Below are 13,685 nucleotides of genomic sequence, written 5' to 3' on the forward strand. Positions count from 1 at the left end.
TGTGAGGATCATTACACAGCAAAGGTGAACAGGTAACGGAGGAAGTCAGCCTCTCTTCTCACACTTTTAAAATCGGAGAGTGTGTAGTTCCGCGACATTTTCACGATGTCGACTTCTGTCCCAGTCCCCCTGCTGCGCGGACACTGAACCCTTGAGGGAGGCTGCTGTTTAGTCAGCGCTTAGATTTGAACAGGCCAACAATGTAAATTCTGGATCCGAGTGGAAAGCAGCCGAATGAGCCACAAGGCCCTGTGGACTGGAGAAAGACCGTTACCAGGACCTAAGGGAGAGCATCCACGCAGATGAGGACTTACAGGCTTTCCAGGGGGGCTGGCCCACCTCAGCCAGCTTGGGGATAGCAGTGAGAAACGAGATGCAACATTGTTTCTCTTCTCAGCGAACCTGACACTGAGTCCTTCCTCCAGTCCTGTGTTGTTCACCACATCTACCTATTTGCCAGACCCGGTGACCTTCTTAAGCACTGGTACAAATCTCAGATTCGGTTGACACCTGCAACCTTATCACCGCCCTAATTAGCCGTCTTTCTTAGGAACCTTCAAAAGTTGAACGAGGATAAAAATAGAATCGCCAGCCTTGGGAACCTGAATAGGAAAGAACTGGCAAGGCTATGCTGGCAGGTGCTCCCAAAGGTCCCAGAACTAGGACGGCCACTACTTGGAAGTAAATGCACCATTAGGTTGGGAACAGAAGTCTCAACGTTTGCTAGATGATGATGAGGTTTAGCAGTGACGTTTGTGGCTACGTATATCGAAACAATAGGAAGGTCTAATTGTTTTAAAGGAATGTGATGTCATCAGGCCATGGAATCCCTGGAATGAGGTCAGCACTTTCATGAAGTTACTAAACAGCTCTCAAGGCAGTGGCCCGCTGGCAAGTGAGGCGCTAGCACATTGCCGGTCTCTCACTGCGCTGCTTCTCCTGGGAGGACATGGTATTCTGGGCATCGGGAGCCTTTCGAGAGGGTTGGTTGCTTCACAAGGCAGATCTGACCCTTCTGTCATCCCCAGGGATATCTCTGCCGAACCTGAAAAGATTTATTTCTGAACGGTGAAGGGAAAACCTAAAAATACCACCTCTGTTTTATGTGTCCTTTGGCTGCTTCAGAGCAAGTCTGACAAGCTCGTTTAATGAAGCAACCGTTCCTCGTAATGAGCAGAGCCACCAGAAGTCAACTCACGCTGCAGACCATGATGCCACTCAGCCATCAAAGCTGCTTCCCCTGCATCCGACTCAGATGCGGAGCCCAGAAAGCACAGGGCCATGATACGTGATTTAATCAGCAGCTCCTAGCGATCATCAGTGCTTTGTTTTCAGTCTCGTTGGAATCTCAAGGAGCACCAGTGTCCATCATGGACCTGAACAGACGGAAGAGGGCTCCAGCCAGGGACCCAGGTCTCTCACAATTGTTTGGACTAGAATATTCGCTAAGCCTGGTATCGGAGTGACCCTTATGTCACATGAATGCAGTAGCCTCTGGATTTACTATTTTTTTAAAATTACATAAATGTGGTTTTTTTTTTACCCAGAATTATCAAAAACCAAAAGAAAAATGCAATTCAGCATTTGACAGAGAATCTCGTGCAATTTTTTTTTTCTTGAACCACCAATCAGAGACAAACCAGGACAATTTACTGATGTTGGCTAGTTCCTGGAAGCTGTCACATTTAGTTGACTAGTTCCTGGAAGCTGTCACATTTGGTTTTACAGCAAAACTGAGGCTTGACAGCGTTTGGTCCACCAGTTTCCTGTGATTTTAATGGGTGAGCAGCGTCGATTTAATCTGGAGTTCAGCAAAAGTGGAGGTCAACGTCCCTATCCACGAAGGCTGGGCAGTGATGCAATTTGCAGTACAGACTAGAGTCCCAGCCTCAAAATAAGTGCATGAAGTCAACTTAATGCAGATTAAAAACCGGTTAGCTTCCTGTTTTTGTTTTGTTTTGAATTCACTATGCTCTTTTTGCTGCTCATAACGAGGGACAGAAAGAAAATTGCCTTCACTCGTGTCGGTCTCATTTGAGGACGTGTGATTTAAAAACCCATCGCCTCATCGGCTGTCAAAAAAACGAACTCCTCAGAGGTGGAGGGTTGAGCACGCCACAGACTCCGCCTCAGGCTTTTGCTTGTAATCGTGTTCTAAGGAGAAGGCGTTGCAGTTTGTTCTCTCTGACACTTGCCCAAGTCGATCGGTGCACCGCCTGCCTGCCTGGCTGTGGGCCTCATTAGCTGCCCTGAAGTCTCCTCTTTTGGAGTTGACAAGATGGTAGGTTCACCGATGACACCTTTATTAACTGTATTAGCCGATCTGGGTCCCGATGGGACTAATTTACCTGTAGTATATTTCTTCTACTGACGATGGATTACTTCGGCTTAATTTCTTTTTCAATATATCACTAGATAAAGCAGCTTTGGAATCTTTAATGATAATCTTTAATGATAATCTGTAATGATAATCTTAAGCCCACTGCATGGTTCGGTCTTAACAGGCACTACCACTTAGACAGGAAGGACTGCTGGTGCTGGCTGTGGCTTTTGTCCAAATGGCTGGGCTTTGGCGACAATGGATCCGGTGGTTTGGCAGCTCAGCCCCCGTGGGCGGCACTCCTGTTGCCAGGACACCCCAGAAGCTCCTCCTTCTTTATGAGGAAAGAGCCCAGTCCTGCATCCTTCGGAGTTCTCCCTGTCTTTACTTTGCCTTCCTCCTCCAAGCTGATTTGCCTTCCAGGGGACCCAGAGCCCCGTCAAGGAAGCCAGGGTAACTAGGAAGGCCCTGAGGTCTGCAGAGGTCCAGCAGGAATACACGTGACTCTCGGCTTGGCCATCACTTAGTGCTTCTGTGGCCCTTGAGGAAGTGGAGGGAGCTATTTCTGAAAAGGACTTAGCAGGAAAAAGTACTCAATGAATGCTGACTCGGATTGCGGCTATCATCGCCAGTATTCATACTCGGGATGTGGAGGATACAGGACGTCACACAACTAAGAGGGCTACCAAGTGCCTTTATGCAATCACAGAACGATTTCCCAGTCCGTCTCATAGCTCTCTTTTTAAATGCCGATGAAAGACGAAAGCAGGATTTGAACAGCTTCCCTCTTATTGGGTTTTTCCACTCAGCGATGGGATCTCAGAGATATATATATATATTTGGTTTTTTTAAAGTGTGGGAAAAGGTAAGCCACGAACGTGGACAAAATTGACTTGGGGTCACGCTAAGAAGAGAGAAGTACCAACCACAGACGCCATGCCCCTGAAGCAGTCTGTACCTTGCTGCACGGAGCAATCCAATAGGCTACGGCCAGAAAAGGGAGGCCTACGGAGACTCCGAAGACAGCCAGGAATTTCACAGCGATAGACTGTTGACGTAAGCCTGAGAGATTTTCATACCACAGGGTAAGCAACTGCTGCTGACAGTTAGGATGAGCAACGAACTGTAAAAACAAAACAAAAACAAAAACAAAACGCAAACAGGAAAATGGCATCGGTAGCACTTGAACAGTATATGACCTACAGTAAAGAGTCCGGGTTGACTCTTTCCATCTGGGGCGGGGTGGGGGGAGGAGGAGGGCGTGGGGGCGTGGCCTGAATGCTAAAGCAGTCACAGCTGAGTTAGGTCTCTCCTGGGGCCCTCCTGATTTAGGGATGCTGGGACCAGCTGCACCAATGCCTGGCAAATTGAGGGCCCAGAGTAGTTTCTGGACACCAAAAAAGACAGCCAGCTGCTTTCAGGCTTATCTCTGATCTAGGTTGTGTCTGGTTGACCAGAGGCAGGGATCCTTCGGGAGGTGGCACACAGCAGGGATGGAGCATGAATATGGTTCTGGAGTCAGACATCAGTGACTACTTTCATCCTCAGCATTTAGTACGTGCGTGACCTGGGACCAGCTTCTCAACCTCTCTCAGCCTCAGCCCCCTCACCTGCAAAACAGGTCCTGTCACGTTAGCTTGGCGGATTAAATGTGCTAGTGTTCTCGTGTTCCCTAGTGTTCTAGCAAAAACGCTTTGCTATTTCGAGATGACTTGCCACATCTTCTCAACGTGTCCCCACTGGAGCTGCGTGGTGTCTGGCTCAGATCCCTGGGACATTTTGTGGCATGAGGAAGCCCTGACACATTTGATCCATCAAGTAGTCCCTACTTTCCTGGAGTGGCCATGTCACCACCACTTCCCTCTCTTTGAAATTGACTTATTAAGTAAGTCACAGGGTGGACAAGATGGACCCTTGGTGGCCATATTCAGACTGAGTCACCAGGTCTCCTGGTGGACTGAGAGTGAAACCCTAACATGAATTGTGCCAATGAGGCATTTTCCCTCTCGTGTCATCTAGTAGGGGTTCACACATAAACCTGGGAGAACCAGACAGCCTTTGTCCACTGTGTGGACTAAGTAGCAAAATAGAGTTGGTTATGCAGAGAAAGGAGAATGCAGATGTGCAGGGAGCAGCAGAGCTAGTGCCTGACTCTGGGACCCACCTCCATCCTCTATTTACACATATGCCGGATTCTCTTCTTTCTGCTTCAGTTAGCATGTTGGCTTGAGTTGCTACAACTAAAATACCTTTTTGCTGCATAATTTGTTTGGCTACTTGTTATTTCTTGGCTGAACCAGCATCCTAATAAGGGGAAACTGGTAAAAGTCAATATTTTAATTATAGAGGGATAAAATTTAAACTTGAGAAACGATACTAATTAGCTTTTTCTTTTTCCCCTCTATGACATTGATGCACTAAACCCATTGCTGTAGAGTCGATTCTAACTCATCATGACTTTTAAGGTCAGAGTAACTGTCCCTTTGGGTTTCGGAGGCTTTAAATGTTTATGGGAGCAGCAAATTTTGTCTTTCTCCCATGGAGAGATTGGTGGATTTGAACCGCTGACTTTGCAGTTAAGAACCCAACACATAACCCATTCCACCACCAGGGCTCCAACTCTCTTTGGCATTAGGAAGTCATTCATTCTTTGGGTAGTCCTGCCCTGTGGTGATACTCAGGGTACCCATTTGCCACAGGAGATATAAACAGAGGCTGACTTTTCAACTGATTATCCTGGCAGGTAAGATGCCAGCTTTTATCCCATTTACCTCTGAGTGCTAAAGGGATATGCACCAGCAATGGTCCCTGGGAAAGGCCAAATGTCTGTTTCCTTCTCCCTCTAAGAGCACTATCCATAGACTCATTTTAAAATTCTCAATGCAGATAACATACCCTCATTTTCATTTCTGGGAACTCACAGTAGCAGATCTATGAGGACACCATCAAAGGTCTATTTGGCCCTGCAGCCTCTGCCAATACCATTACTTAAACATTTGATGCAAATGAGACCCGGGTAGCATGATTGGATCCATAGCCATTGCAGTCTTTCCCTCAGAGAGAGAGAGAGAAATCAGATTCTCATCATCCCAGGAAAGAAGCCCCAGGCCAGCATGTTATATGAGTTCCTGGCCTCTTTCTGGCTTACAACAAGTGGAGTAGGAGACAGGAAATTAGGCAGATGTTCCAGCAATTCTCAAAACCTGGCCGTACCATGCAGACCCGGGAGTAGGATGGCACATGGGATGGGGTCCAGTTTAGGTTTTTTGTTTTCATTAAAAAAAAAATAAGTTAGCCTGCTGTGGGTGCTGAGATGGTCCTGTCCTGGAGAAACACTTAGTTTAAAAGGTGCGGCATATACATTTGAAATAGTGGAAGACCACCAGTGGCTTCCAGTCTCAGTCCACACCATCAGCATCAGTGGCCTCCTCCAAAGCCCGGAGGAAGAAGTTCAAGGGAGACTGTTTCCACTCTCCCTTCCCTCCCTCAGAAGACAATGGTCCCAAATAAAAGCAGGGGAGGTCTCTTGGGTCTCTGCCATCTTCCAGCTGGGCCTTAAGGTCTCACAGCCATAGCTGTTCCTTCATAATAAAGCAATATAACTTTAACTTGACTATTTGTGCATAGATTTTATAATACTTCAGAAATAGTCAGTAGCAGTGTATATTCCCCCAAATCAAAACCACTGCCACTGAGTGGCTTCCGACTCATAATGATCCTATAGGACAGAGGAGAACTCTCTCATGGGGTTTCCATGGCAGCCGTCTTTCTCCCATGGAGCAACTGGTGGGTAGGAACCACTGACCTTCTGGCTAGCAGCAAATCACTTCATTGCTGTGCTTTCCCAGCATTGTGAACTAAAGAAGCTCCACTAGGTGTTGATTTGAACATGGGCACTTCTCTACAGTTGTTCCAAATCTTTGAGTGCAACTTCATGATATAGGTATCTAAGTTTAATATGTATCAAAGGATTTTTTCCCCATTCTGTGTTTGAAGCCCAGAAAAATAGCACCCCCGACCCAAGAAAGACAAAAGCACCAAAGGAAGCCCACCAACAGGACACAAAGACAGCTCTGACCCAAAGGGCACCCAGCCAGGGAACAAAGGCAAGGACTCTGAGTGGGAGGAGAGCAGGAGGCTTTTCAGAAACAGGATCAGGGAGGAACCTATAGGAGAAAAGTTCTTGGCTAGAATAGAATGGAATTTAGAAAACTCTTGTAGTCTTGGGCTTGCTTTCTTCAGCATCTAGCTCACAAGAGGACAGGATGATTAAAGGACAGTTGCTGCCAAGAGCTCAGCCCAAACCACTTGTAAACTATTCTGGAACCAGAGCATGGCACCCTGTAGGAAAGTTATGCAGGGAAATAATTGATCTGACCACCCTTTCTCAATGACACAGCTCTTCATTCTCAGAGCAGGGAGTTTCTAATGGACTGGCGCTGAGACTATGTTCAGTTGGGTTTGCATAGGACTGAGCAGCCTCTTAGGAGAATGTCACCCAAACCACAATAGGGATGGACTGCCTGGCAAACTAGGGGGTGGGAGGTGCTAGGACACGTTTAATTGCAAGGATAGAGAGGAAAGAGCACTTGGAATTCCCTGGAATTTCCTACCATGAAACTGGTAGAAAGTGGGATTTGAGGAGCCGAAGGGACCAGAGACTCCATTGAAAACCAACTCTCTTGGTGGCATGTTTCCACCAACTTTCATAGTTAATGCAACAGCATTTGCATCCAAAGCTAGTTCATGTTAGTATCTAACCCAACTGTCCTTTAGCTCTCAATCCCAGCTGACAGCTAAGAACATCCTTCTGGGAAATGGGGACTCTCAAGCATAGTGACCAAGCTTGTGTAGGTGCTTGCTTTGCTTTTTAATTGACCTATGACCCAATGATTTTCTTTCCTGGCTCACAGAAAATCCACCCTCGTCGCTTTTCCCCTGCTTTTGTACTCATCCATTAGAGAATGACTGCCATTTAAAAGAATTATTTAAAATCAATTCCCAACCAAACCAAACTGCCAGTGAGGAGATTCTGACTCTGTAGGACACTGCTTCCTACCAGTTTCCTTTCCTCCCTCCTTAGGTTTCTGAGGCTGTGAATCCTTCTGGAGGCAGAAAGCCTCCTCAATCCAGCGTTTCTCAGGCTCAGAGGCTGGTGGATTCTCACTGCAAAGACCTAACCCAATATGCTGCTAGAGCTCCTTTGAAGACCAAAACTATTGAGAAAACAAAGAAAGACCTCACTAACTTTAGAGTGTGTTTTATGAGAGGTTAACCCCCTTTGAGCCAGATACTTACATTATTGCTGGATGTAAGATTCTCCTGCTGTTGGGTGATGAATGCGTGGACTAGGGCAAGAATGCTGGGTTCCCAACCACTTGATGGCCATGTACATTTAGGACAAGTTTTGAGTCTTTCCATGCTTAGCTTTCCTTTTCTGTTAAATAAGGCTTATATTGGATGGTGTAAGATATGGCAATGTGTATACAAATAATAATAATAAATAACAATGGCTCCTGCGGAGAAGGGGGAGGGGAGAGAAAGGGGAGCTGATATCAAAGAGTTCAAGAAGAGAGAAACTGTTTTGAAATGGATGGTGGCAGCAACTGTACAATTGTGCTTGATCTAATTGAATTATGGATTGTTACAGATATTATATATGTAAGAGCTTCCAATAAAATGAGTAATAAAAAAAGAATCAGGTTTATAAGGAGGATTGAGTCAGTATTTACAAAGTGTTTAGATCAGTTCCTGGCAAGTTGTAAGCAGGATGTATCTGATTAGTAAAGATAAGGCCGTGCCTACATTTCCCCCCTTTAAACATCTTATTTCTCTCTTGCTCCTTCTCAGTCCCTTCAGCTTGACCTGCCCTTTCTCCTGATTCGTGGGCTCTATGTTGGTTTAGTTCCTGATTCGTGGGCTCTATGTTGGTTTAGTTCCTGATTCGTGGGCTCTGTGTTGGTTTAGTTCCTGATTCGTGAGCTCTATGTTGGTTTAGTTCCTGATTCGTGGGCTCTATGTTGGTTTAGTTCCTGATTCGTGGGCTCTATGTTGGTTTAGTTCCTGATTCGTGGGCTCTATGTTGGTTTAGTTCCTGATTCGTGGGCTCTGTGTTGGTTTAGTTCCTGATTCGTGAGCTCTATGTTGGTTTAGTTCCTGATTCGTGGGCTCTATGTTGGTTTAGTTCCTGATTCGTGGGCTCTATGTTGGTTTAGTTCCTGATTCGTGGGCTCTGTGTTGGTTTAGTTCCTGATTCGAGGGCTCTATGTTGGTTTAGTTCCTGATTCGAGGGCTCTATGTTGGTTTAGTTCCTGATTCGTGGGCTCTATGTTGGTTTAGTTCCTGATTCATGGGCTCTATGTTGGTTTAGTAGACACTTTCTTGAAGTGCTTTTGGAAAGGTCTACGTGGCCATATTCACCCACCAGCTGCGTCAGAACACCCCTCTGCCCCCTGCTGAAGGTGCAGCTTGATTTGTCCAGACAATCAGCTCACAGTGGGCTGGGGCCGTGAAGGTCACCCATCAGGTCTGTCCGTCAGACACACCGTGCTCACCTCTCTGCACTCGTGGGACCCTCCATCCGCTACGAGCAGTGTAGGTTGCTGAATTTGCAGAGTGCCTTTCCTTCATCCCTCAGTGTCCTCCTGTCTCATCTTAAAAGAGGTCAAGTCCTCCTTTTGCTTTTCTTAGGGGAAGGGGAAGAGGGTTCTATTTGACCTCAGAGATTTTGAGTCTGTGTGATTTCCATTTCCCATAAAAACAGATATTTCTCTCTAACATTAGGTCTCATTTACACAGTACTGAGACATGGCAATCAGAGATTTTGATAAGCTGAAGAACAACTTAGCTAAAGGACAATTTAAGGAACCCAGCACTTACAGTGAAGATGATTTTTCTTAACATAGATACACCACCAAAGGCCTTATTGATGTCTGATGGGACAGTGATGAACCAGAATTTGCCTAAGAAATGTTTTCCTTTGGAAACTGCTGATGATGACAGACATAGGGAGACAGATACCGCAGCCGTCATCCAGTGTAGACTGAGTTTGATCTGAGTTAATATAATCCTGTGGTGGCATTTCCTCTTTGGGACAATGTGTTGGATTGGGTTCAGTGTTGCTAATGTTCTTCCTTTTAATTTTATCTTGACGAAGCTCTCAGGTTATGAAAGAGTGGAGAAGGAGAGAAACGTGAAAGTCAGTTTGTTTAGCAGTTCAGCTTTGCTGGTTTGTTCATTCATTCCATCCACTCACAAACATTTCCTCAGTGCCCTGTCTCGACAGTCTCTGTGCAGCGCTGGGGAGACAGAAAGAAACTGTAATCTTTGTCCGCTGGAGTAATCTTTGTCCGCTGGAGTGCTCAGCTTTCTGGCTCTGGAAGTGCAGTGGGGTTTGGCAGTAACACTGCCGGTTCCCGAGCAAGAGCTCTATTATTGGTGAATGAATGAATGAATGAGTGCCGAATGTTCAGGTGGAAACCATCAGCACCCTCTTCTGTGTCTTTCCTCTTTGTCTGGAATAGGGCTGCTATGATCAGTTCCACATCCCTGGTGTGGCCAGTTACTTGGCCTCTATTGATAACTCATCCTTTAAGCATCTCTTCTCTGGGCCAGTAGTTACCAGAGTTGGGCTTTAGCACAGGCTTTGAGTTAGACAACTCATGTTCATTTCCGAGATCTGTCATTTCCTTGCTGTATGACCTATGACTGTGAGCTTCATGATCCATGGGAAAGGAACGTGTATGTTGGGTGCTCACTGCATGGCTGGATACTTGGTGTTTACGATGGGCATTGGCATTACTGTAGCTGCTGTTCCTAGTACCACTTCTTCTGGCACCTTGGATCTACTGTAGGTGGGCTATCTAACTAGTTGTTTGCCCTTGGTGAGGACCAGAATGTTGGATGCCCTTGGTATTGGTTGAATAAACTTGCCCGAAAAACTTAGTGTACTTCATTACAATAATAAAAAAAAAGAAAACAAATTATTCTTGCTCTATTAGGTTTGAAATCAGTGGGGCATTCTGGCATGGGGCCAACAGGACCATCACCTATTCATTTAGCCATGTAGCTCCTGGTTTTCCCACGATGAAAGGATAGGCCAAGATAGTCCCGGGATGCTGATGCTGAGTGGGAAGAGGGGTGGGGCTTGGCGCTTTAGGTGGAAAACTTATAAATCCTACTTTGTTTCAAGGAGCTTGTAATTATGGATGTCAGGCAAAAAGGAGAGGTTTGTTTGTTTGTTTGTTTCTACTATTATTTCAGGGATGTTACTTACATGATCTATAATCTTTATAGTACCCCCAACCATGTTTTCTAGTCCCCATCTCACAGGTGAGCTAACGGGGCAGGGTCAGAGCAAGTTTCCTAAGTCTTCCAGCTTGTCCTTGGTGCCGTCAAGGGGCCCAGCGGTTGCTTGTCTGACTCTTGCACTCTCTGAAGTTCCTGCTTGTATTTGGTTGACATTGACTGTTACCCTTCCTCACCTTAGTTGCTTGCTATAAATAAAACAACAAAAAGCAAACGTTTAGTGGGCACTCCCTGTGTACTGGGCCCTGTGCTGAGCACAATGTGAACACTCTGTCATTTGATCCCCATTCTACCCCGGGGTGGGGGCTATTCCTATGCCCATTTTACAGCTGATGTCCTGTGACTGTTCATGCGGAGTAGAGCCAGGATTCAAACTCAGATTTGACTCCAGAGTAGGTATTCTTACTTCTTCTCTTACCCACTTTCTTGTATTTCTTTTGTGTCATGTTACTCCTTCATTCTGTTTATCAAGCATGAGGGCGCCTCCACGAACCTGAGGATGTTTGGCTATGACACCGAGATACCTATGTGGTTTTGCAGCCAGAGTTCTGGGTGTCTCCCTTTATCCTTTAACAGTGAACCGTGTGCTCCTCGAAGGACAACCGAGCCCAGACCTCTGTCCCTGAAAGTAGAAGTCGCGATGCTAATCCTACACCTAGTCCAGCTGCACAGTTTGGGTTAGAAAGAAAGATGTTTGGATAGAGGGAATGCGATTTCAGTTGGGCATAAAGGTCTTGTGCTTGTTCAAGGAGAGAGAAGATTGGAAAAAGGAGCACGGAGCCAAGGAAGGGGGAGTTGTAGGAGATAGAGTTAAAAAGCTGACCTCCAGCTGCTGTTCCAGGAGGGATGTTCTCTTTTTATTCTCATTCCTGGTCACTGCAAAGCCATTCCCAGGGTCTCCCAAGCTTTACCAATCCCGAGCTTCTGCTCAAGGTATTTCTGCAAACTAGAAAGCCTTCTCTGTCATCTCCATTCTTTCACGTCCTGCTCAGCTCACTATCTGTGTTTTCCACGGTGCCTTGCTCTCCCCGCACATGAGAATCACTTTTTTCTCTACTTTCATGTCGCTCTAAGTCTTTCCGTTTACCGTGGTTATTTGTTTGAAAGGACAGTAAACTTCTCCTGGGGCTCCTTCTGGTCCTTAGACTGGTTCTCAGGTATTGCTGTTTGAATGAGTAAATAATGCAGCCGCAAGTTCTCTGCCTTCAGACTGGGAACCTGGAACTATTTACAGGACAAGAGTGGCCTTCTTTACACATCTCCTTCATGATATTTGCAGCTGTGTCACCACCGATACAAGAAGCTGTCTGTTCGCTTGCTTTCCAGGAGACACAGGATACATACATGTTTGAATTTTTATCTCCTTTGAGTGGATACTGAAAACAAGCTCACAAACTTAATTCCCCAAAGCAATTGCACTATAAGTTTGTAGACGATAGCAGGGGAAAAAATTCACACATCATCTGGAGAGGGTATTCCAAGAAATGAGCACAAGAAAGAGACAAAGATTGGAGCTCAACTCAAGAGAATTTTTGTTGTATATCAGGGTTCCTCATTAAATATGCACTCTGTAGTTAATTTTTGAATCATATAAACATATGGTCCACTGTCCAGGAATAACAATATGGGGAGGAATGGTCTCATATTTATTGCCAAAAAGAAATTTGTAGCTCGATCTGAAGTACAACACTGGCAGTGATAGGATATTCATATGCCTAAAGGACTACAGTTAATGTAACTATTATTCAAATTTGTGTACCAATCACTAATGGAAAAGATGAGGAAACTGAAGACTTTTGCCAACTTCTGCCAGCTGTAGTTGACCATTCAATCAAGGTTCATTGATAGTAGCTGGTGATTCCAATGTGAAAGTTGGAAGCAAAGACTAAGCTCGAAAACAAGGCCTCAGTGATGGAAACAACAATAGAGATCACACGATAAAGTTTTGTATAAACCAGTAATGTACTCATTGTAGATAGCCCCTTTTCAACAACATAAACAAAGATTATATATGGGCTCAAGTAGAAAGATAATGTTTTGAAAATGATGATGGTAACACATGTACAAATTTACTTGATACAATTGATTTGTGAATTGTTATAATACTTGTAAGAATCCCCCCCAATAAAATGATTAAAAAAATAAAACATTATGGAGAAAAAGTGGAAAACAAACAGTGATTGTACTACATGTGGGTCTCTCACTAACTGGAACACACAAGAATCAAATCAATTACATCTGTGAAAAAAGATTATGGAGAAGCTTATTATTAACTGTAGAACAGGCCATCAATTGCTCATATGCAAGCTCAAGTTGAGATGTAGAAAATTAAAACCAGCCTATAAGAGCCAAATTATGGTCATTAGTATATCCCGCCTGGATTTAGAGACCATCCCGCAAACAGATTTGCTTCCTTGAACACTAATGACTAATGACGGGATGAGTTGCAGAATGGCATCAAGAAAGCAATGTCATTAAAATGACAGGGAAGAAAGAAGCAGACCAATATGGAGGCCAGAAGAGACTCTAAATGAAGAGTGGTTAAAGTGAATGGAAGAAATGAAGTAAAAGAGCTGAACAGAAGGTTTCAAAGTACAGTTCGAGAAGACAACTGAAATATTGCAGTGAAGTGTGTGAGGCCAGGGAGTGAGAAAAGCAAAGGGAGGAGCAGGCTCGGCATGTTGCAAGCTGAAAGCACGAAGACAAAAATCCAGCCTTAAGATTTACAGTCTCGGCTATGCTTCGAGCTGCTCACGCGGCTCAGCACCCTGAAACCACTAGTTACCCTTCAGAGAAAGAGGAAGGCCTCTACACCCGCACAGGGTTAAAGTCTCGGAGATCCATAGGCGCAGTTGGGCTCTGACTCTGAGTCAGAATGGACAGAATGACGGTGAGGTTTCTGTTTTCTGGACAAGATGCTGGCTGTTGCAGGAAGCATCCAGTAAAGATAGAAGGAAACCATCTTTACTGGATATCACCCTGCCAAACTATCACCATGCCAAACAGAATTGGTTTCTGCTAAACCTCTCTATGAGGAAGCATAAGATCAAGAACTGGG

The 13,685-nt window shown here is 45.2% G+C and overlaps 1 protein-coding gene across 1 annotated transcript in view; it reads right to left on the reverse strand.

The window, feature by feature from the left end:
• TRPC7 (transient receptor potential cation channel subfamily C member 7) overlaps positions 1-13,685 on the reverse strand; it is a 186,413-nt gene that overhangs the window by 78,952 nt on the left and 93,776 nt on the right. Inside the window, exon 4 of the mRNA XM_075542691.1 lies at positions 3,279-3,443. Within this exon, the coding sequence (XP_075398806.1) occupies positions 3,279-3,443 (165 nt within the window). The remainder of the gene's footprint in view (positions 1-3,278; positions 3,444-13,685) is intronic.

Source organism: Tenrec ecaudatus, chromosome 2, assembly GCF_050624435.1.
Source record: "Tenrec ecaudatus isolate mTenEca1 chromosome 2, mTenEca1.hap1, whole genome shotgun sequence".
In the NCBI taxonomy this organism is placed as follows: domain Eukaryota; kingdom Metazoa; phylum Chordata; class Mammalia; order Afrosoricida; family Tenrecidae; genus Tenrec; species Tenrec ecaudatus.